The following is a 24,595-nucleotide window of genomic DNA, read 5'->3' as shown; positions in this document are numbered from 1 at the left end:
CTTTGGCCTGTTCCAGCTAAGAGACACATGATGTGTCTGGTTGGATCTTAGGACTGCGAGTGACTAAGGTTTTTGTGGGGTCAGGCTTCACATGTTGCTGTTTTATCTGCTGCTGGATAAGATATGTGAACGAAGGACAAAGTGGAGTGATCATTTTTTACAAAAGAACTGTTTTAGAATTTCTATGGGTTGATTTAATGTGCAAACTGCTGTTAATACTGCTGGGTCCAGTATTTTAGTTGTGATCTGTATCTATTATATCTACAGTATAAATTTAATTTAGTTTGACAGTTTCCAATCAAGTGGTCAGACCCTTTTTGAAAAAGAAGAAAAAGCACTCTTATATTTTTTGTCTAATTATATATGCCATCTGTTTTCAGTTATTTACATTTGTCCTATTAAGTGAAAATTGTTATTGGTGAAATGTGACGAAGGAGCCTAACAAGCCAAAAGAGTTACTAGCAATGGCAAATGTCTGCGAAATATAGAGAAGTATGAAAAATGTAATGTAAAAGCATAAAACTGGATAAAATTGTAATTTTCCTGTGAAAGAATGTGCAGTATATCGAGTATAGCCAGGAATCAGACACAGGATTTGATTTCATTGTTGTTTATTTGCACTCACATCATGTGATAGAGAGCTCCAAGGGGCGAAAAAAGGAGATAAAAGGATTCAATGTGACGACACATTGTTCAGCACCAGTGTACGTTAGGTGGGGAAAAGACACAGCATAATGCACTGGAGCAAAATGTGAACTCTGTCCAAAAAGAAACAGTGATGGAGGAGTTTTACTAGAACATGCATGAAGATCTTGTGAACATAACTGATTCTAAAATGAGCTAAATCCTGAATGCATGATCAAAATACAAAAAAAGAGAGAGAATCGGTTGCCGAGACAAATATTCACAAGTAGTAACTACAAAATGAACAGTAAAAATACAGTATTAGAGAACTTGAAAAAGTATCAGTGCTTTTCTGTAGTTGCTAAACAAACATACAAACTTTCAGTGTCATAAGAAGGCATTTGATCCTCTGAAGATTTCAACTTTATGAACACTAAAGTGGATCCCTTCACCGCTTCTATACAGAGCTTAACAAATTTTATCAGACCACCTGTCATAAAAAGAAGAAAACACAAATATTTTATAAATCTGTCAAAAACTTACTAAAAACTAAAATTATATTGTTTGTTAGGCAAGTAAAATATACTTTTTTATACCCAAATTTTGAGCAGGCACAAATTTGGGTCAGAAATTATTCAAGCACAACATTCAACCACTAAAATAAATGTTTCTACTGAGGAATGTAAGTAAATAGCTGTAATTTGGCATCTGAATCAAAAAATGATCATGTGTTTAACTATTTCATCTCTTTTTTTGTAAAAGTACATTTGAAAGTTCAGGAGTTAATTTGGGGCACCGGTGGTAACTCACACTGTGTGGTGGTCTAATAGGTTTGTTGAGCACTGTATGTGCTTCACAGTGGTGTGCTACATTAGACGTGTCAGTCAGATGACCGATAACACCCTGACCACAGTGAACCAAAGTTGTTAAGTTGTTAAAAGTGCACCAGTGGTACAGGATGGTGTGTTCTCAGGTGAGAAAAAGGCCATTTGGGTGAGACTGTTTGCTCTCTGTGGAAATAAATATGATCAGAAAAGATGCTAACATGTTTAGTATCAGTGCTTGTTAAAGTTCTTCTAACTATGCTAACATGCACAGTACTCACAGCATAGCTTCATTCACATTTGGTGGAGGTGGAACAGAAGTCTATTCTGCTATAAGGCTGTTGAACCTGATGAACCAGTGAGCAAAGACTTCATGTTCTTATTTGTGTAATCATTCCAACATAGTAGCATCAAAAGAACATAACAAATAATGCAATATAAAAAAATGATAACAAAAAACAGTAAGCTTGAATTATGATATTCCTCATCATTTGATCAGTAGCAACTCTTCCTTTCACAACTGACATTTTTTAATGTCACGTCGACATCCTTGTAGGAATTTGTCACATTTCATTCATCGTGGCTCTGAGTAAAAAGACATTTTGTGACACTTGTGACATGAAATCATGTAAAAAGGCATCTAAATAGTACATGATACAAGTGCAAAATCGTATTTTACAGTGAGGTAACACAATCGCATCATAAAAACCTTGACTCACCTTCATATTTCTAAAACTGTTAATAAGACTCAACATTTTCCCCTACCAGAATCCAATAACCAAAGTAACTCAACTGCAACTCAATTTATATCTGCTGCTTATATTTGGTTAACATTTCACTGGAATTTGGTAGCAATAACCACTTAGCAAACATTTTTCCCTGGCCGTATTGCAGTATAATTACAGCCACATCATACAATTTTACAATTCTAAATAACAGCACTGAGTTCAAAATGAAAACATGACTCCGTTACTCCACACATGTTCTAAAGTAAAACAAGTCTTCTTGCTTGGCCATACATTTTCCTCAAATATCATTCTTCTGCTTTACGTAGCAGCATTCTGACTGGTTACCAGATCCCGCTGGATCTTCCACCAGGAGGAGCAAGGATCCTCGCTGAGGATCTCTTTGGAATGTTGTCATCGATTTGAGCACCTGGAGCAACCGGGGACAAGATCACGTTGGATTAGGCAACGAAAAACAAACAACTGCTATTGCCTTGAAGAACTTACTTGAAGCTCAGTCATACTTTGCAGTAGTACAGTAAAGGCTTCTCTAAAGAGCTTATGTTAAGTTCCGGGAGATTTAGGAAATGGAGCATAACTAAAAGGATGGAAGTGTTTGTTTGCTTTCCATTTAATCAAAGCATTTATGGTTTTGATAAAACTATTGGTAAGTAATTTGATGTAAGGTACAAATACAAGGATTCCTTCAGCATAAATGTTCACTATAACTACACTCCAATTATTATCTTCCCAGGTGAAGTGACTTCCCAGGCATAAAGCAACACGTGTTGCACAGTTAGAATCATTATTGGAGTTTTAACCTTTTCAGACGTGTTCTTCAGCATGCACCCTGGAAGCAGGTGAGATTCTGTCAGAAACCTTTACTCTCTTTCTACTGAGACTTTTTGCTGCCTGTCATTCGTCATTTCTACCTCAGCAGCTTGCCAGTAAGTACTGCTCTGATTATGCAGGCCTAAACAAACAAGTTTGATCCCAAACATGGGACAACTATAGTCTTCAGCTGACTTAAAGTGCTGTTATTCAAAGTTACTTTGACTATAGCGCCCTCATCAGGCCAGTCATTAGACATTTTATAAAACCAGCAGCAGCGCCACCAAATCACAAGCTACCAGTGTCCCGTAGCTTCCATTAACATGGAAATTCCTCCTTTTGTGTATCTATAACATAATTATAAAATTCACAATGCCATGTGTATGAATCAGCTGGTCCTCACCAGACAGGCTGAAGCTGGACTCATGGAGGTCCCTCATGCCCCCATGCCGGGTGCAGGGGCGTGTTGGAGTGTCTAGATCTGAAGAGCCGGTGTCTCTTTTTCCAGAATTTGCCACGGCAACAACTTCACCTGTGTAGGGTTCCCGCTCCACAGCTTTCACCGCCTGGCACTGGCAGAAACATATAGCAATAAGTATTCCTTAAAAACAATACTTTCAACAAACTACGCTGCAGGCTTCCTGTAAAAATGTAGAGAACATAAGTTGAAGTAGCACATATTTATTGACATTCTAAATTAATCTCATTACAGTCTTCAAATCCTCTAATCTTGTCTGAATCTAACAAAGTTCACACACCCTGATCCAAGAATTCTTATCAATTATTGAGATTTTTTTTTTTTTTTTTTTTAAGGAAAAAATATGAAGATGATAGGATCAGCAAACTCTCCTTGCTGTCCCCTAGCAAGGAGAGTTATGTTCCACCAGGGGGCACTGAAAGCAATGCATGTTTTAGCAACTGAGTATATTTCTCAACCCCACTGCAAAATTTCTTAGATGCTAACTACACCTCCAGAATCAAGATTAATCAGTGGGAAACACTGAGCTTTGTAGTGGAAGCTCCAACAATCTCTAACATTTTCCCTCTCACAGAACATCCCAATTGATTAAGAGCTATTTGGCCAACTCTGGTTAAATATACAAATTCGTTTTTGATTTTCTAGCTTTCCATCTTTTGTAGTTCCACTATGGAGGATGAGACATGAAATCACAATAAACTACAATTATACATATAACTAAGGAGAAATATAGTGTGAAAAATACATGTTTCTAAATTATGATATAATTAACTTAAATTAGTGCAGCTCTGGTTTATTTTTAACCAACCTTCAACCTTTTCTATGATATTTGCCTTTTTAGTACTGCTTTGTCAATTATCCTATTTTTTTTTTTTATATAACAAATGGGAAGTTCAATCATTACAGTAGGGAGTGCGGCACCGGTGATAGAGAAAAATACATGAAACAACTGTGCCGTATCATCCTATTATAAAATTTAAGTTTATAAACCAATGCTTTGTAAGTGTATTTCAGGTCAGGCTGATACCTTTTCTCTCTGAACCATCTTCTTGTAGAGATAATCCGGGAAAGTCCTCAGTGGGCAAAACTTTCCGGAGCCCTCGGCGCACGTGAACATGCCATTTTCGTAGACCAGACGTCCACGGCTGATGGTGACAATCGGTACACCGTGGCAGCGCAGACCTTCATACGGGTTAATATCACCTCCCTGCACCTGGTTTTCAACAGAAATGACCCTGTAGGCAGAGATTGAAAGACAGAAGTGACCCAGTTTAGCAAAGCAAACGCTGGATCAGCCTTACAGCTTTGATATAAAAGCTGCACTGAGACAAGCTGGTCGATAAATGGATGGATTGAGTTTCATACTTGGATCCCTCTGGGTCCCAGACCACCACATCAGCATCTGCTCCTGGGATGATCCTGCCTTTTCTCGGGTAGAGGTTGTAGATCTTGGCTGCATTTGAGCTTGTGACTGCTACAAAGCGATTCTCATCCATTTTACCTCCAATCTGAAAATGAGAACACGCACACACATTTGAATCCATTTCTAATACTAGGGATAAACACAAAACACAAACTGCTACTAAATCATTTGACCCAGTAAAAGGAGACCAAGATGTTTTTGTGTCTCTTCTGCCCGTTCTGTCTGTTTGTTAAAAGCTCACATTCATAACCACCAAAACAGATGTCCTATTTGTGAAAGTTCTCTGACAGCCACACAGGAACAAAAGAGCCACACATACCACCCCTTTCTCCCAGATGACGCTCATACGGTCCTGAATGCCAGGAAGCCCATGAGGGATCTTTGTGAAATCATCCTTGCCCATGGCCTTCTGTTTGACGGTGAATGGACGATGGTCAGACCCCACAACATTTAGAGTGTCGCTGAAGCAGGACAAAGGAAGTCATATTTATTATTAATTATTTAATCAGTGGAAGAAACAAGAAACATTCATATTAAATTAAACTTAACGACAGATGTTATAGTATTTTTTTTCTCACTTTCCAAGCAGGCTCATTAGAAAATTTGGAGTATTGGGGTCCAGGCGGAGAGGAGGCACAGTCACATGGGCAGCTGCATGAGACCAGTCCTGATGATAGTACTGCATACCGTTCAGGACAGTGTGGGCAGTTGTTGTTTCTCCATGGACCACCTTACCTGTGGTCAGACATTTCAATAAGGACATATATTAGCTAGAATAATAGTGCAAGGAGCTTAAAAGACAAGCAAACACTGATTTTCAGTTGACTTTAGGATCGTCAAAGCAGACATTTAAGTAACAGTAGATCAAATCTCATCAAAGAAATACATTCCCTTAATGCACATCACTTGCTTCAAAGATAGTAACACTAAATATAAAAGATAAAGAGCCTCACCTTGCATCTTGGCTGTAGCCACTACATCTCCAGCAGACATACTGGAGACATTCACAAGATAAACTGGGCAGTGGGCCTAACAGAAAACAAAAAGGTTATATAGTTAGGTCCACAAGTGCTTGTACAGACTTTTTAATACAAAAGCAGCATTAACTGTTGAAGAAGTACAGTTATTTTTATTCATAGATCCTTATTTTCAAAGTCTCAAAAGTACAGTAATTGGACAAACTACATGGATGAAAATAATTTCTACATACTTTTCGCTTACATCGTTCTAGTACAAGTTAATTTAGAGTTTTATCTGCTAAATCTGTGTTTTTTAGAGCTATACAGGCTCTTTGAGATGTTTTATGGCAAAGTCTAATCTGAACTTCCTGTTCCTGGGTGTAAGCAGTGGTTTGCACCCTGTTTTAAAGCTTCGGTGTATTTATATTCATAAAGGCGTCTCTTGATTGCAGACTTTGGCAACGATACGCCTACCTCCTCCAGAGTGTTGTTGACTTGGCTAGATGTTTTGAAGGGTTGTTGTTTTTTTAACCAAGAAAAGAACAGTGCAATCATCCACTTTAGCTGTCTTTTGTGGTGTTTCAGGCTTTTAGGTGTTCCTGAGCTGGCCCGCGCATTCATTATTTCCAAGAAAGTGTCAGATTGTTGATTTGACCACTTCCAGAGTTTTGCTGTCTCGCTGATTCAATTCAAATTAAATTCAATTAAATTCATTTCAGTTTTATTTACCAAATGATAATAACTGTAGTCTTAAGGTGTTTTAGATTATAGGGTAAAATCCCTACTTAAACTGTTTGTCAGTCAGCCATCCAGTTAGATTTCAGCCTCTGAAAATGGGGCACTGTGTATGAAAATGGTTGCTAAACAACTAATGTAATAGTTTTGTTAGAGCCCTTAAATTAAAGCCTAAAGTCTGCCCTTTAATTTAATCACATCCTGATTGTTGGTTTAAAATCAACTGTGGTTGTGCACAAAGACAATTTTGTCCAACAAAAACAGCTCTGTGCAGATTAATCATTGGAGTTAAATTGCAGTGTTAGCAGTGCTAAGATTGGTGATTAAAATGTTTTATGTTTAACATCCCTAGAGTTTATAATGACCTTATTTTGATTTCTATACTGCATTTTTTCTGACATCCTACTCACCCTGTTGGCGATGGTAATCGCCCTGTGGGTTGCTTCTGCTTCCAACTGCAAGGAAATCACAGTAAATCAAAGCAAGGAATTTATTCAATCATAGAAAAAATATCTCATATCCTTGACCAGAGTTTGGATATCATTAAGAGTTATAATTATAAATGTTTATACCTCTTCAGGCCTGCTGATTTCAATACCTTCTGGGCCACTAATGCCAAGATCCAATGCCTCCTTGGCACCCTGACAAAAAAAGTAATAATGTTTTTTTTTTAAATATATAGAAAATGTAATTAAATAACTTTAACAATATTTTCATTTGCGTACACACACTGTAATTCCCAGTAAATCCCTTACCTCTGACACAAGTTCCCCATTCTCAGCGTGGACCCTCGCTATGGCTCCAATGTCCTTACAGTGCTGCAGGACCTGGAAGAGTTCACTGTCCCGCAGCATGAACATGTCCTTATACGCCATGAACATCTGAAAGGAGTTCACTCCTTTGTCTCTTACCAGCTTCTCCATCTCAGCTCGAACCTGTACAAGGGGAACAATGACACAAGCTCAAATGTGGCCTCAATCTCCAAAATATCCTTATCCAGAAAAAAAAGGTTAAACTGAAGTAGTTAATTTGAGTGTTTAATGCCGTTATTTGAGTTACAGTATTTATTCTTGTAAGTAGGTGGGATCAAAGTGGATTTCTTATTTTTACAAAAAAAGTTTGGTATTTTTGAAATAAATAGTTTGTTCCAGTATTGTTTTTAACAACTATGAAGTCATAAAGCAAATATGGGTCATTTCTTACTTGTTAATTTAAGTCAGTTATGAAATCCAGCCTGATTTAAGGAGAATGCAAAAATAGTTATTTTAAAGAGGATCTGTTATGCTTTTCCTTATTATTGTCAAATATAATACAACGGATATAATAAATAATGACACAGTGTAATGTGTAATATATTGTAGATTACAGTTACCTCATTTTAATGCCTGCTAAGGACCTGATTTTGTTTTTATGGGGTTTGTTTTGTTTTTTTGTGTTGATGTGTAAAACCTTAGAATTGGCAAATGATGCTCTTTCTTTTTACCTTGACTGTCCTGTAGTGGTGGAGGCTCATATTAAACATGGCTAAAGATTCAAAGAATGAGGTCAGCATTATCATCTCAGGCACACAGCTAGCTATGAGCACAACAGCCCCACCCACTGGTTGTAAAGGGGCAACCAGATCAAAAGAAGTCGTCTTAAAGGGTGGGGTAAGGGAGCGAAAATAGCTCGTTTCTGACAAAAGATGAACTCAGATGTTCATGAGCAAGCAAAATATGAATAAGGATTAATCTGAGCTGTAAATTCAAAGCTATCATAGCAGAACACTAGATTTAAAATAAGAAGCTGGAAATTAGCATAACAGGTCCTCTTTAAAAATAACAAGTCTCTTGCATTTATTTGTACTTTGACATATTAGCAGCTAAAGATCATCAAGTTCATTATTACAAAGTTAGTCAAATTTAACAAGGATTTTAAAACATATTCCAGGTATTTCGAATAGATTCTGGTACTTTGTGAGAAAGGAAATGTGAAAAGTGCTGCTAACTGTTCCTAATATTGCATTTGGGGGGGGGGGGGCTTAGAAACCCATTGCAATACTTTATACACACTGGTCATTTATAATAATTTAAGTCACAAAGTTGAGTTTTTACTTTAGAAGAAGTGTTCGTGGAGGCGAAACGTATTACAATGACATAGAGCGACAGTGTTCCAGTACCTTGGGTCCCCACCAAGTAACTCCAATGTGCAGAGCATAATCACAGCAGGCCTTGGAGTCGGCTGAGTTGCGGCACTTTTCGTAGGCTTCCAGCAAAGATTCGTTCCTCTCAGGGAGAACATGTCCGATCACCATGGTGGTGCCACCAGCCAAAGCAGCCTGGAAAAACAACAAAAGTAGCTCTGAAGTCACTTATAATGTCTAATTTAATTCTGTCAAATAAGTTGCAAAAAACATGTGGTGTATTTCCTGCTCTGACATTTTTTCATTTGCTATAATAGTTGATTTTTTTTCACTGAGATGTTTCAGTTTAAAAGCTGTTATTCAGTTTGTTTAGAATCGTCAGCTGCAATTTAAGACTTAAATAATTTGAGACTATATGACACGAACTTAAATTAAATCCTTAAACTTAATCATTTGCTTCTTTAAAAATGATTAAATAGCACAAAATGGATTGATTTATGAAGCAATCCATTTTGTGCTATTTTGTGCTAGAAATTATGAACTACTAAAACAACTTTAATCTACTAATCAGCACAGCCCCGAGTCCAAGCATAAAAGTGATAGCTTCAATTACCATTAATGCTAATGGTTATCTTTACATTCTTGCTGATGGAAATATAAATCCTTCAGCAGTTAAAGCACAGGATTGAGTGCTCCTTACAGTGTAATCATGTTTTTTTAAAACCTACAAACTATATCATTTCTTTACAGCATCAGCACTTCTTACTTTTTAACCTCCTACGAGCAGATTTAGATGTTTCAGACACAAGTTAAGGAAAATCTTAATAACCCAAACAAGTGTTTTGTGCTTCATGCTTCACTGAGCATCTGTCAGCTGACCCTAGAGACTCGAGCGGCGTGCACGGAGTACGGGTGTTAGGGGGGCGTGGGTCTGGGAACCATTGTCTCCAAGCACAATAGCGTGAGTGAAAAGGCTTTGCGGCAATCTTTGCAGCAGCACCCCGGTATCCATGGAAACAGATACTGATCTGCATTTTTCTCTGGACTTATACTGGAGCAGGCAGGGAGGGGCCAGGAGAGAGACAGAGAAGAGGAATGACTGGCGGAGATGGAAAGCAGCAAAGAATTGTGTCTGTCACCAGCATCTACCGGCCTGTTCGCTCCCAGCATCCGTCACCTCTTAGAAAGCTGAAAGTACTACAGGGTGATGAGTCATCACAGTGCCCTGAAGCAGAGTGGGGTATCCCGGTTATATCAGCCTCCAACATTCACCCTTGCCAAGAGCAAAATTGCCAAAACACCTTTGTCTAATTTTGGAGAAATAAACTCTGGATGCAACCCAGTGACATTTATTTTTATAAATGCTTCTTATATCCTTAGTAACAGCTATTGTTAATGTTAGTACCGCTGGTTTGTCTGCTTTTTCTGCTTGCAGCTAGATCTTAAAATTAAATGCTTCGTTACTATTTTATGTGCCAGTTTTTGACGTAATTTCTGTGCTCTGCTTATTTGCAAAGTAATAGATATATTACTTCTGGCTCTCTTAAGGGAAGGAGGAGTGACCTATAAATTTGTGTCTGAGGTCTGACTTCTTAGTTCTAACTTTGACAGCAAAAGTATTCCTGCCTAAAATAACCTAAATATTTGATCTCCAAATATTAAGAACAGAATAATGATGCATTACTGACAGTGTGACTAAAATTAACATCAGTAAAAAACCTTTTTTTCAATAATTCAATGGTCTCTGAATCTTAATCTTTCCTGTTGTGACAAAGGTGATAAAACATGAAGTTTGCTCTTTTGCTTCTCTAAATTTGGGACAATATGAAAAGACTGTTACCTTGGTACCGCTGTAGAAGTCATCTACTGTGGTGGCATTCATGAAGCTCTCCTCCAGGTGGACACTAGTGTCGATGCCCCCAGGAAGCACCAGTTTCCCTGAGGCATCAATCACTTTAGCCCCACCTGGGATCATCAGCTCTTTCCCCACCTGCTGGACGATGCCGTTCTCGATGTAAACATCAGCCTCCTGGGTACAGTCATCATTCACCACTTTGCCACCCTTTATAAGGATCCGCACCATCGCTGAGCTGGAAGACATGGCTATTGATCTGCGAGGAAGAGGGAAACATACAGCTGAATACTTTTTGCTTTTTGTAGATACTAAAGGGTGGCAATCTGATTCAAAGCAACCACAGTGTACATCAAAACAGAAGAAAAGTTATAACCACCTGACAAAGGAATCTGCAGTATTTCTATGAAAAAAATCTGTTTACAGTACCTCATTTTTACAGTAGAATAAGATGACAGAGGAGAGAGAAGGATCAGTAATGCTGCTCTGGGACCAGTCTGTCACACTGTGACTGACATCAGCTACAAGGCTGAGTAGGCTGTGTCAGTCACTGCCTGAGACCTGACAGCTCAGTGTGCAGAGGCGTCATAATAAATAGAAAGAAGCTGCGTCCAGTTAAGGGTCACAATAGGGCAAGCAAGGGTCAATGGGACTATTATTTTTGAAAGGACCGAAGGAGCATAACACTGCTTACACTCACTGTATTGTTATATTACAAGAATCTAACCCTAACCCTAAACCTAACCCTAAGAAAACATGTAAAAATATGTTTAGCTTAAACTGAGAATGGTTTTGATTGCCTCTACTCCATTTCCTAAACTGATGGTTGGTACGTACACATTTTCCACTTACATTATCTAAAATCATGTTATCATCTGAAATAGTCACCTCTAGATTTTAACTGCTCACAGGTGTGAATGCTGTGATAAAAATACACACACATGTGAATTGGATGGTGTAGCAAGCCCTCATATTTTAACAGCTAACTCCAGTTTTACATGTTTAAATCAGGTTATTTTTGGACCAATCCACAGTTTTATTCCAGGCAGTATGAAAACTTCCAAAGGTTTTAGGCATTTCTCATGTAAAATTAAATTAATTTATAGTAAGTAACAAATTATTACTCCAAAGACAATTTTATTGAGTAAGGCTGTCCGAGGCCTCTTGGTCCTAAAGGCCCCTCTACTCTTATCTGCTCTGTCCTAAACACGTTTTAACTCATAAAAGTCATAAATAAACACACACAATATTTTCTTTAAATCAGCTGTTGGGTAGCACAGATATAATTACTGTCAGTAATTAACGGCTCATCTGTGACAAAGAAGCAGTCTCTAAGACCTACACCCTCCCTTCCCTCCACACCACTGTATTAATGGTGTGATGTAGTGTGTGAGTGTGTTTCCATCCTTGCGTGCTTGCGTACATGTGTGCATGCAGGATGCGTGCGTATGAGGGTGCGGCAACTTTACTGCAAGGCATGGACTCCTTACACATCCACATCTGATAGCTGATAATGTGATGGATATCCCATTATTACATGTACATCTATTGATACTCACAGGTGCTTTTTTTTACCCTCCTAAAGCCTGAGGGGACAGCTACAGGCATAATAAAGTCATTACTATATCAGGAGGCCTATAGCTCAGTTACCAGTACGGAAGTTGTCGGCGGTTAGTTATTATTAAACATAGGAGCTTGAGTTGCATGAAATCACTGCACGATAAATAAGGATACACTAAACCTTTAATATAAAATAAAGGTAATTACAAACTTATAACGCAAGGCTTCTTTCGTGGCTACATTGCTCAAATGCTCTTTATTTGATATTTTTCTTGTTCGTCCATAAAATAAATGTAATAAATCCCTCGTAAAAACCAAACGTGCTTTTAAATTGGCGCCAGCCACAATGATTATTCCAATAAATATGGCAATTTTGCTGATTAGCTGTGAACACAGTGAAATGATGACACTTCCACTTGTGCGACTTGACACAAAGAAACCGGTCTCCATCCGGCATGATCGGCTTCACAGCGTTCATTACCGACCTAGAAAAGCGTCCTCTTAACTCTCAGTCCGCCCTCCTCTCCTCTTCCACAATGAGCACCAGTCTGCTATCTAAGTGGCCTCACATTATCATCACACTGCCCTCATGCACGGTGAACGGATGCAGCTGCACTTGTAGGGTGTGTATAGATCACGGGGAGGATGGTATAAACACCAGGTAGGGACCAGACGTGTAGCCAAGGGGCATGGAAACAAAGTCTCCGTGCTCCAGGAGAGGATTTGCACCCCAGACACAGTCACTGCAGCATAGCAGACCTAATAATTCTGACGACGTGGACCACATACCTCCTCTATGGGCCTGCTGCTGCTCCACTCGGATCACTGGATACTTTCTCAACACAATTCAACACAATCCGTGGATGGCACTTCCCAAGGAGATATACACACACACACCAGATGGATACCTTCCTGGCCGGTCCGGGACCATCAGGGGCAGCATCATCACCGTGAAGTCAGCAATGACATGCAAGCAAGACTTCTTATTGTGACTTTCAAAATAAAACAGCTGTTGAGCCCAATGCAACTTCTAGTAAAGTAATGCGAATATAGAGTAGATTTTCATCATGATTTGTATATAATTGATCAGCTGCTACCTAACATCAAGCTCAAGAAAGAAAGAAAGAAAGAAAGAAAGAAAGGGAGTTTTCTACAACTTATTGATGTTAAAAATGTGTTAGAATATATTTTAGAGCAGCTCATGTTTTATAGCTTTATATCAAATGTTATCAAATAAATAAAAAAAACATTGTATGTAGTAATTTTTAGATACATATGATGGAAGACAATAATTTGAGGTAATTCTTTTTTTATTATTTTTCAATAACAATATTTGTTTATTTTATTTATTTATTTTTGTCACTGATTCACAAAAAACTCTTGAGTTATAACTAACCAATAACGGCACTAATATTGTCTTTGCATAAAATAACTCAATGAAAATTACCTAACTTATACGATCAGTGTAATTTATATCAGCACCGATATCGAAACGCTATAACTAACTATGATGGTATAGCTACTATATTTTATTTTGTAGGAAAATCAGCACACTTCCGGTGTTTCTGTGATTAACTTGACGCAGCTCGCAGCATCCAGGCCGTGCGACTGTGTGACGCTCCAATCAGCAGCGTTCAGTGAAGGCTTGGTTGCCCAAGCACCCAATTAATTTGGACTTAGGGCGTGTTCACTCTGAGGAGGCCGTACCACTACCAGATCAAGAGGGTGATTATGAAGACAGCAGTACAGCAAGGCTGATTGAAGTACCCTTAGGATTCATAGTTAGTACTAATGTAACGGATTTAAAGGATTATGTATCTTTATGAGGTTCACCTTGAGGTATAAGTAGCTCGTTTACCTTTTGTGCGTTATCTTTCAACGACTTCAGCTTCATCTGCCACAGCTATAAATGAGGTAAAGGGGGGAAAGAAAAAGAAATTCTATTGCAAGCAAGAACATGGTACTAGCAGAAAGTGTAACTGCAGGCGACTCATCAGCTCTGATTGGTGGCTGAATTAGAAGCTGGAGAATGGCAACATGTTCAGGTTTAATGTGATCAAAGGGGAGCTGCAGGCTGTCACCTGTATTTAAAGCAGTGAGTCGTAGTGAACTCAGGTGCCAAGACACTGAGAGATCCTCTGCTGGAGGAGCATGGAAACTGGAGCTGAATATCAATGTTCACGGGCTGCTGACAGTCACAAGCTTATAATTGCCTAATTAAGCAACATTATAATTATACTATGATTTATACTTTTATCATTTTATTCAGTATAATTAAGATATAGTAGGCTATATCTTAATTACAGACTAAGTTACAAATGAACAAATACTGAAAATCATAACATTAATTCACTAATGCAGAACCATTCTTAGTAATATTTGCAGCAGATATGACTTGAAAATATAATAGGAATCACCTCATATACAAGGAGTTCCCACTAAATCAAAAGTACTGATTTAGATATTGCATCATGTATCTCAGAGGTTCTTTTGGGGGGCAGGGACCCCTTTGGGGGGGGGGGGGGGACCCAATTGGACCCAATTATAGTCCTCAGCTGATAAAATGCTGGGTACTTTGTGATGACATGCCACTTTAGCTTGGCTTGCTTCATTGGTTTATATACTAAAACTTGAAGACACACAATAATAATAATAATCATAGACACAGACATAACGTGTAATTTCAGCTGCCCATTTTCACATTAATATGGCAATAAATACATCACTGGCTCTCAAACTCAGCTAATTAGCACAATGGACAAATAATAACAATGGAAGACTAAAATGTGTTGTGTGTCTTCAAGTGCTAGCAAATGAAGCAATGAAGCCATGTCTGGTTAATAAAAATCATTCATACTTTTGAATCACTTTGGCTGTCATGTCCAACAGCCTGTGCCTTACTTACTTGGACACCTTAAAAGTCTAAACACATCTACTGGTTTGACTGTAATGTGACACTGATATTATTTTAAAGTACCTTTGTCATTTATTAGCCACAGTCAGTTTCAGTTTTTGGCCAGATAATGGTCTAACTTTAAAAAAAAGGTGATGGTACATATTTCTCTAACACTTAATTTGGTTCTGGCGTAATTCTGATGCTGAACATCTGAAATATATTTTCTTAGTGTAACGTCAAAAGATACATTTTACAAGATATCAATACATTTAAAAAAAGAAGAAAGACCCATGGTGAATTTTTTTTTGCACAAAAACAATACATTTATTCAAGTGTTCTCCAGCACAAGTACATACGAAGCCTTTATCTTCTCTTTGAACACTAAACAAAGGTATGGGGCAGAGAATGACTGCTACATCTGCTGTATGAACTGGTCTTGAGGAAAACCATACAGGCCATAAAACAGTTATGACAGAAAGAAAGTCACAAAGAGCGTTAACAGTATCACTGAAGTATTGACCTGCTTTGACCAGTAAAATGAAATGCTGTTTCAGATTTTTTTCTTCTTCTTTTTTTTTAAAAACAAAGAAACAAGTAAGCGTCAGTTCAAAACAACATTCGGAAAACAGACATGGAGAATATTGTGGCATGGAATGTAGGATTAAGAAGCAATGCGCATTAAGCATACATTATGCTACAGTAAAAGTTATTACCATTTTTTTTCTCACACAATTTTCCCACAGATAAGCACCGACTACAGCAATCTCTAGTCTAAAACAATATAGCAAACCTTTCATTATTTGTTATCCTTATTTTTTCAAGTACAAAGTTAAAATGCCTTTGTTAATATATTTATATGAGTGAAATAATAGTTATTTTTCATTACTACAAGGAACTTAAAACAGTCATTGTCAAGACATGTTTATTTGTCTTCCAATCAAACACATTTTTCTTGATTAGGTAAAATGTTTAGCACCATCGGAAACGCCTACAATCCCTCTTTTTAAAGTCTTACAAAAAGAAACAGAAGTTTAAAAAAAAAAACACCACCGTGTAGGGCTGTGCAGTGAAGTTTAGACCGTCAATCTTAAAGCTGTCTTTAGGCCAATGTTAAGATCACAAAACATCCAATCTGGATTCACTTGAAACAAACAAATAAAAAAACAAAAAAACAAAAAAAGCAGAGTTGGAATCTCTCTACATCTAATGCTTGAAGCTTTGAATGAAATTTGTCAATGATTTTTATTTTCGACCTAAGATTTTCTTTCTATTTGATGATATATATTAGCAAAGAATTATATTTGTACATCTCATTTGTAATTAAAAAAAGAAAAGAAAAAAAATTGAAAACAGCAACCAGAAAACTCTATGTACAGAATGTACAACCATGAATATGACGTTAGGTATTAAAGGTGGAGAGGGGGATAACATCTGATAAAATACAAAGCACGAGAGCTCATATTGAGCCACCATGCATGGACAAAAAGGATGGCAATAAGGTCACTTAAGAAATTAATTACATTAAGAAATTAAATTTCAAATCTTAAATATGATTTAGAGAAGCGATAGCATCTGCTCTTACTCTTTACTCTTTGAGTGCTGACATCCGTGTCAAACACTGTGTCAGGCTTTTGTTTTGACAAACTGCAGCCTAAATCCTCTGTGTTTAGCTTAAGGATTACAATCAAGAGAATTTAGTTTGCGCGTGTAATCCATAATTTGGATCGGCGCTTACAATTTGCCAACGTGACGACTACAATTTATCGAGCAAATGGCAGCGGCCCTACTGTCCTTCACAGGGGACAAAATATTTTTACAAAGCAGGAAACACAGCTTTTTGACGCTGCCTTACATTTTTACAATCTTAATAGCAACAGACATTCCTTGAATTTACGTGGCAACATACTGTATCGCTGCTTCGAAACAGAGAACAATATGGATGATGGAAGGTGAGAAAAGGAGTTGGAGGTTACAAATGACAATCCATCTACTGTACACCGAGTCAAATAACATGGTTTCACATATAAAAAAAATCCATTCTTTCACTTCTATTGGCACAGCCCTACTGTATACAAAAAATATTACACGAGGATTGATCAGTTCACATCATTAAACTAAACGAAAAATAAACCAATTCACAAGAAAAAAAAAAGTTTTTAAAAGAAAAAGAAAGTGTACGTATAAAAGTGCTTGATAATGTTGATAAAACAGCACAAAATTGCTATAAAAAGGTAGAAGAACTCTGTGAAGCGGCACCATATTGTTGAGTATTTGCACCTGACAGTTATTCAGTTTAGAGAGGTGGAAGCCAAGGAGGAGAGTTACCCGGCCTGGTCGCTCTCCCTCCTTTACAGCGACCACGCTTACTAACAGTTGTACAGTAACGTCATTGTTCATGATGAAACTAGAAAAAAGTAGCTCATCACAGACTTTGATCTTAAGTTTTTTCTTTTGAATGACAGAAAACATCATCTCCCATGTGGCTAGCTTCACTTTCTGTTTGTGCAGATTCAGACAGTGAGCCTGAGTGTAGCAAGGCTGAGATTAGAAGAGCACCAGTACAAACTTGTGTAATAGCTGTAAAAACGCAGAAAAGAGTATAAGCTCTATTTTGCAGTCAAACGTCGGTCAACCGAACGGCATACAACATTATTTTATTTTTTTTTCGTTAAATGTAAAAACGTCAAACAAAAGTTCATCCAGCAACAGGTTAAAACGCTCCGTATTGTCTAAAAATGCATTGCCACATGGGCTATGATGTTTCATATCATCTTGGAGCACCATGGTATTGTAACCATATTACAGTAGTACCTTTATTACCTTCAGTTGTGTATAGAAACTGTAAACAAAGAGGTATATGTGATCTGGTGTTTTGGATTCTCAGAGACACAGCTCTCTTGACACTGAAGGAAACATCCCTGTGAGGCTCAGTAGCTGGAAGCATGGCTGCACTGCAGGTGGGAGTCTCGCAGTACGCTCACACAGCAGAAGCATTTCACATATCTTGAAAAAAAATATCCTACTTCCTGTCTTTCTGATGTTTCCCAATGTATTCCTATCCCTCTCTCTTACAAGACGTATTTAGCACTCTTCTGTCTTCGTGTCTTGAGAAGAAAGCATAGTCTCAAGTATAGCTTGCACAAACAAATAAACAATACTTGATAACACTGCAGCGGCCCTACTGTAAAATGATATATAAAATTAAATAGAATAAGAATTGCAATTCAAATACAAGAAATAATGTGAAATCTATGTTTCGCTTACAAATTATACCAGAGTATAATTTGAGGATCAAGGCTCTTGTTTCTAGTCACAACATACAGTTGTGGTTCCTAAATTATGAGGTACCGTAAGGGACATTATTACTGAAATGCTCTCACACACACGACTAAAATTTTATCTCTCACACACACTACTGAAACGCTCTAACAAACGCTACTGAAATGTACTCGCACACGCTACTGAAATGCAGTCACACACACTACTTAAAACCAAGGCGTTTCAGCTGGATAGGGCAGTGTTGCCAAATCCTTAGTAAGGAAAGTCGCTATTAGCGTTGTTGTCCTAAAAGTCGCTAGAAGTTGCTAAATATGGTCATTGCCTAATTTGCATAATTGGTCATGCTTATGTAATTGTAACCTATGTTGTAGGAGAGAGAAATAACATCGTGGAAGAGACATAAAGTGGGTAAAAAACCACCCTAAATGGATTAGGAATATATTTAGAACTACAAATTAAATTCTTTGAGTAATTATTGTTTTTTTTTATGTCACAATTCTAACCCTCCTCCTTTATCCGGGCTTGGTACCGGCAAAAGTGACCCAAAAAAGGCACTCTGGCGGAGTTACACACACACACACACTGTGTGTGTTTAAGTAGTTTTAAACCTTGTGATTTACAAAAAGTAAAAGAAGAACTGACTGCGTTAAAGTCAGGGTGGGAGCAGCGGCTTTGCTCATGCGTGATTCATTTGCAGTTTGGATGGGTAGGGATCAGCATCTCCTGCTCTGACAGCAGCTGGGGGCGACTGCTGCCTGTGAGCACTTTGGCATGGGCGAAGTGCCCACGGCAGCACCCGCTGCTTGTTGGGAGTAAGACAGATATGTGCTTTCACGTCAAAAAGTGGTCATAGGTCTTCCTAATAACAAAAGCAAAAGTCGCCAGATTTGTCGCTAGTCGTTTTTTAGAGAAAAAAAGTCGCTAAGGGGGTCTGAAAACTCGCTAAATATAGCGACAAAGTTGCTAAGTTGGCAACACTAAAACACCTTCCTGTTCAGCTGAAATGCCTTGGTGTTCAGTAGTGTGTCTGAGAGCGTTTCAGTAATAATGCCCCTTACGGCACTTCATACTAAATGGTTCTGAGCTAATTTTTTGACTGCTCAGTCACAGGCAAAGTACTCTTTGAGTGGTGCAAACAGGTGGCGGATAACTGGGACGCTCCATGATCTGCCCAGCAGCCTCTGCCTCGCCAGTCGGCTCATGTTGGATACGTCTGTATAGTGGACTGGAAAACCAAAGACCCTGATGTGAGCAACCATCCACACCACACGTGCAACCAGCGAGCAGACAGGGGAAGACAAAGGAAGAAAACCTTGAAATTCTGACCTCTGAAAAAAGCCTACACAGTAGTTGAAATCATTATGTTTACATACCTCTCCATCTCAGTGCACCACAGTATGTCTTCCTTCTCATTCATGTAGACTGGGAAGTGCTGGTCCTTGCCCTGCTTGATGGAATTAGACCTGGTAGTGATAGTCCTCACCTTGCCAAACTGGAGGACAATAAAAAAAAAATTTGTTTATGCCATTTTTATGTCCTTGCTGCGTAACAAACTTACAAAACCTGAGATACCTTTTCTAAAATGTTGAGGTTATCGTGATCAGATAATTTGGTAAACATGAGGTTCCATGTGAAGACCTGTCCCTGGATCTTGGTCCCAGAGTTTTGAGTCTTCAGCTTTGTATTTTTGATCTTTATTTCATGATTCTGTATTGGTTTTAGTCCTCTGTTGTGAGTTTTTCGTGTTCTGGTTTCTTGGTTTTAGGCTGGTTTAAGAATCCCTGGTTATTCCCGCCTCTCGTTTCCTTTTCTGGCCCAGTATTGTTTCCATGTTTGTTTACCGCCCTCATGGTTGTGTCTTCTTTCGTTAAAGTTTTGTTTCCTAGTTTTTTGGACATGGAGTACTTTGTTCTTTGTTGAAGTTTAAGCTCTGCAATAAAGTTGTCTTTTAGTTTAAACTTAGTTTCTGAGTCATGTCAAAGCTGATTTTTTTTGTTAGATAAATTCAATTTGAAACTATTACATCTAGCTGCCACATGGAGCCACCAGTGTGCAGAGTTTTACACTCCTGAATCAAATGAACTGTATTACGAAATCCGAACATGTCACACAGTGGAAATTTGCATTTATCTTTTATATTGGTCTTATTCTGATTCTAGTGTTTATTTGTGAGTGTAGTTTTTATTTGCATGATTTTATTCTGGTTGTATTGCATGTTTTTTCTGTATACTTTATTAATCCTCTGTAAGAAAATTACTCTCTGCATTTAACCCATTCACTCAGTGAAGCAGTGGGCAGCCAATCCAGCGCCCGGGGAGCAGTGTGTAGGGACGGTACCTTGCTCAGGGGTAACTCGGGGTAGCCGTTCGGTGGATTTGAACCCCCGACCTTCCGATCATGTTTTAATCCACTGTGGACTGGCTGGGCATGGGACAAATTAGCTGATAGCGGTCACCTCCTGAGGCATGGGTGTGTCCAAAGGCGGCCTATCAGCTGTTTAAAGGACCTATTAAAAGGAAGCTAGCTGAGCACTGGAAGGAGAGAGGCCCCAGATATGGAGAGGAATGCATGGAGGCCAGCTGATAAAGAGGGACCCGCTGCCTGATCATGGGGGTGCGACACCTCATCTGGAGACAGTCTGGTCAGCGTGACGTGGCGACCCAGTCCCAACAGCAGGAATGGCGACAGTAGGAGACAACATGTGGGATTGACAGCAGGGCAGAGGTATACCTCTGGCTGCATTTGTGAGTAGTGTCTCCACCGTTGTGCAGCCGTGTTGGGAGACGGTCGCCATGGCTATAAGCCAGGCCAACTTCCGGGACGATGGTTCTGGCCCCTGTTTGTTTACTTACAGGGCAATGATGCAAGGGGAGCCGTGGTGGCATCGAGCAACGGACTCCAGTGCAGAATTCGAGCTGGGCAGGGATGTGATGGGACGAGAGGGGGATAGAAGGCTTCTCCTGGTCTTCCTGGGACGAGGCTGGTATGGACCCCGCTCTGGAAGAGGGATTTCTGCCCTGATTGTGAACACCTAACAAACATTCGTCCTTGGCTGTGGGACAGTTACATTGTGTGACGGGGTGGGATTTTAGAGCGCATAGAACATTGCGTTTTATAAAGTTTTTTTGATATTGGGTTTGTTTATTCCTGGGAATTTTAGTACCTCTACAACATTTTATTGCTTATGGCTTTTAGAATTGTTTGTCATTCTTGCTCCCTGGCCTGGAATAAACCCTTTCTGATCAGACCTGCTTCATCTTTGTGCCCTGGGTTTCTGACTCGCTTGCTCCCCCCTTGTATGTAAAGAACCATCCTCTAGTATGACATTCTGCCACACCAGCTTTAGTGTCTCTGATATTCTACTGTATTTAAATTGAATGAATCAGATTAACCAGAGAGATTACAGCTGCCAGACTGAGTTTTTGTGTGCACCGGTGAGCGAACATGATGTGTATTGAAAGACAAGCTGCAAGTACCTTGGCTGTCCTGCCATGTTCTAAACAGTCCTGGAGTTCCAGCCTATCAGTGCACATGGCAGTCAAAGGCCTGAAAGAGAGAATGAACAATTTACACTTTAACACGTTATTTAAATCTAACATGCATTTCATTTTTTTCCTGGTCCCTATATACACTTACAATAGTGGATGCTCACATTAAACTTGGACTAAGTTTCAAACAATTACATAACAGGTCAGGGTATGGTGACACAGTTGTCAGCACCGTCACCTCAAAGCAAGAAGGATGTGGGTTTGAGTTCACCAGCTGGGCGCCACGGACCTTTCTAGATGGACACGGGCTGTGGGAGGAACTGGTGATTCTAAATTGTTAATAGGTGTGAATGGTTGTCCGTGTCTCCGTGTTAGGATGGATGGAATGAGTGCAGGTACAAATAACCCTGGTGAGTTCAAATCTTTGTGGACAAAACGTAACAGTCAAAAACAGTCAATTTTCTCATTACTAGGTGTGCAATAAAGCTCATGCTACATTCCTCTGATTACTCTACCTTTTTCTAAGCCCTCCCCTACAACCTTGCATTTAATGCCACATTGCTACGAACTCTGAGTAACTGTCTTGAGCAAAGTCTACAGAAATGCAGACTTGTGAAACTATGGATAATGTCTAGCAGAGAGCTCGTCATGCATTTCATAATGTCACAGTGGGATAGCCTAAGTCTCTGAGTCTGTAAATGTAGACATTGGGATTGAGCCAAGGGAGGAACGGGGCCCAGAAAAAGATAACAAATTATTATTTGAACTGTGAATCATGCAAAGCTACACTAATAGAGTCCAAGAATAAAAATATGGAGCTGGAGGTAGTAAAAGGTCCCATTTACAAATGTGAAAGTAGGGCATAATAGACTGAATTGGATCTGCTATACTACAAGTCTCTACTTCATCGGCCTTTATCTGCAATTTTAAACAAGAAAAAAAAATCTCTGCCGGAAGTATGAAATTACTTCTAATCTAGCCACTGAAATCAGTTTCAGTCCATGCCATAATGGCACTTCATTTTGATTCAATGATTTTGGAGATAATCTAATCTAATTTGCTGTTCCATGCTTTGAATGCAGTATTAAGAAAACAGAAGATAATCTGCCAGGACAAGAATAGTTAAAAAAAAAAAAAAAAAAAAAAGAAGCCAAATCAATTGGGTATGTATGACTCACTATCACTACCTTATCTATAGTCATAGTAAAAAAGACAGTATGATCCTTAAAATTCTGTTTTCCCATAAATAAACTAAAAATAAAAATAATCTGGTCTTTAGCAGGTCTTAAAATATGATACATAAAACCTCAAAGGGCCTACAAAACACGACGTACCACACTGTGTGACTATCTATTTAACAATCAAAAATCAGAAGCAGTGCGTGAGAAACTAAAGCCACACTTCTTCTTCCACACTGCTTCAACAGGAATTAAGAGAATAAGTAGCAGCCAGGTGCTGCTAATCAAGTTCACTCGATTCATTGATCATCAGCAAGCACGCGCCTCTAAAAAACAAAAGGTTTAGGCAGTTTGTTCATCAGGAACATTCACATGTGTGTTAACACAATGCCAAAGAGGAAAAACATCAGCAATTATTTTCAGCAGAGAAGCTGTTTCCAAATAGTCTGAGGTCTCTCATTCTGCAGTGAGAAATATTATTCACGATCAGAAAACATTCACGACAGCTGCCAATCTCAGCAGTGGCGGGCCATGCAATGCTCAGAGAAATGACAAAAAAACAAGAGCTACGTCTCAGCCTCAACAGGCCTTAATTAGATAGTTAAATTCTACAGTTCAAGACACACTGAACAAATGTGGCTTACTTGGAAGGGTTGTCAGGAGACATCCTCTTCTCTCTAAAAATAATATGGCAGCATACTTAGATTTGCAAAGATGCATCTGAGCAAACCACAAGACTTCTGGAACAATGTCCTTTGGACAGATGAGACCAAAGTAGACATGTGTGGCTATAATGCACAAAACCAAATACAGCACATCAGCACAAACACCTCATACTAACTGTCAGCATGGTGGTGGAGGGGTGATGGTTTGGGTTTGTTTTGCAGCCACAGGATCTTGGCATGTTGAAGTCATTGAGTCTTTGTATACCAAAGATTTCTAAAGCAAAATGTGAGGCCATCTGTTTGACAACTGAAACTTGCCAAAATGATGTCATGCAACACGATAATAATCCCAAGTACAGCAGCAAATCTAAAACAGAATAACTAAAAAAGGAAATAGCGGAAATGCTATACCACATAAATTTACCATATAAATGCCTGCAAATCTCAATGAACTGGAGGAAGTTCCTCCACAGCAACATGAGAGACGAATAAAGTCATGCAGAAAACAAAACACTTTAAATTATGGCACCTAAAAGTTATAATGAATCACAGGGTGTGATTAGTTTTTCACACACCACTTTTTCTTTTGGGCTTACTTTTCTAAAAACAAGTAATAACATAGTGTAACATGTTCTGTGTTGTTGTTCATTTTTAGTTTGTTTTTGCATTATTTTAAGACTTGATACTGACTAAAGAATTTAGGTTGTACTTTGTTGTAACATGACCATATAATTTGACATAAGCAGTCCCTTTATAGTGTTACTTTTTTGTTAAATACTACTTCTTTTCTCACCATTCATACACCAACCTGTTCATGCCAGGAAGGTTACCCCAGAAGTAACGGGCACGGTGGGCAGCTGACACTTCCTTGGCATCGATCATCACTGGGTTACACTGAAAACAGAGACGAGGAAGAACAAGCACCAATCAGGAAGCAACAAAGGTAAAAAGCTTGT

At 38.7% G+C, this 24,595-nt stretch overlaps 2 protein-coding genes across 3 annotated transcripts in view; both read right to left on the bottom strand.

The window, feature by feature from the left end:
• Positions 1-600: 600 nt before the first annotated feature.
• Positions 601-13,075, bottom strand: dpysl5a (dihydropyrimidinase like 5a). 2 transcript variants are annotated; one of them, XM_085441407.1, is made up of 13 exons: positions 12,923-13,075; positions 10,562-10,832; positions 8,758-8,916; positions 7,355-7,534; positions 7,172-7,240; positions 7,010-7,054; positions 5,859-5,934; positions 5,484-5,640; positions 5,225-5,366; positions 4,848-4,990; positions 4,510-4,717; positions 3,408-3,576; positions 601-2,603 (listed from the first exon to the last, which is right to left on the bottom strand). In XM_085441407.1, the coding sequence occupies exons 2-13, from the start codon at positions 10,820-10,822 to the stop codon at positions 2,518-2,520; spliced, it is 1,695 nt and encodes a 564-aa protein (XP_085297533.1). In that variant the 5' UTR covers positions 10,823-10,832; positions 12,923-13,075; the 3' UTR covers positions 601-2,517. The 2 variants fall into 2 exon arrangements, with proteins under 2 accessions (XP_085297533.1, XP_085297532.1); XM_085441406.1 differs by lacking the exon at positions 12,923-13,075 and adding an exon at positions 11,003-11,092.
• A 3,182-nt stretch (positions 13,076-16,257) lies between these two features.
• Positions 16,258-24,595, bottom strand: part of LOC146686241 (DNA (cytosine-5)-methyltransferase 3A-like) — a 51,531-nt gene continuing 43,193 nt past the window's right edge. The window contains exons 20-23 of the mRNA XM_085440652.1: positions 24,448-24,533; positions 21,785-21,854; positions 19,682-19,800; positions 16,258-19,550 (exon numbers count right to left, since the gene is read on the bottom strand). Coding sequence (XP_085296778.1) covers positions 19,409-19,550; positions 19,682-19,800; positions 21,785-21,854; positions 24,448-24,533 — 417 coding nt within the window. The 3' untranslated portion in view covers positions 16,258-19,408. The remainder of the gene's footprint in view (positions 19,551-19,681; positions 19,801-21,784; positions 21,855-24,447; positions 24,534-24,595) is intronic.

The sequence above is a fragment of the Copadichromis virginalis genome, linkage group LG19 (genome assembly GCF_057382275.1).
Source record: "Copadichromis virginalis isolate Kocher_CV1m ecotype Utaka linkage group LG19, C_Virginalis_male_GT1.1, whole genome shotgun sequence".
In the NCBI taxonomy this organism is placed as follows: Eukaryota; Metazoa; Chordata; class Actinopteri; order Cichliformes; family Cichlidae; genus Copadichromis; species Copadichromis virginalis.
Note: the sequence above shows the minus strand (reverse complement) of the source record. Positions and strands in the feature narration are given on the sequence as shown.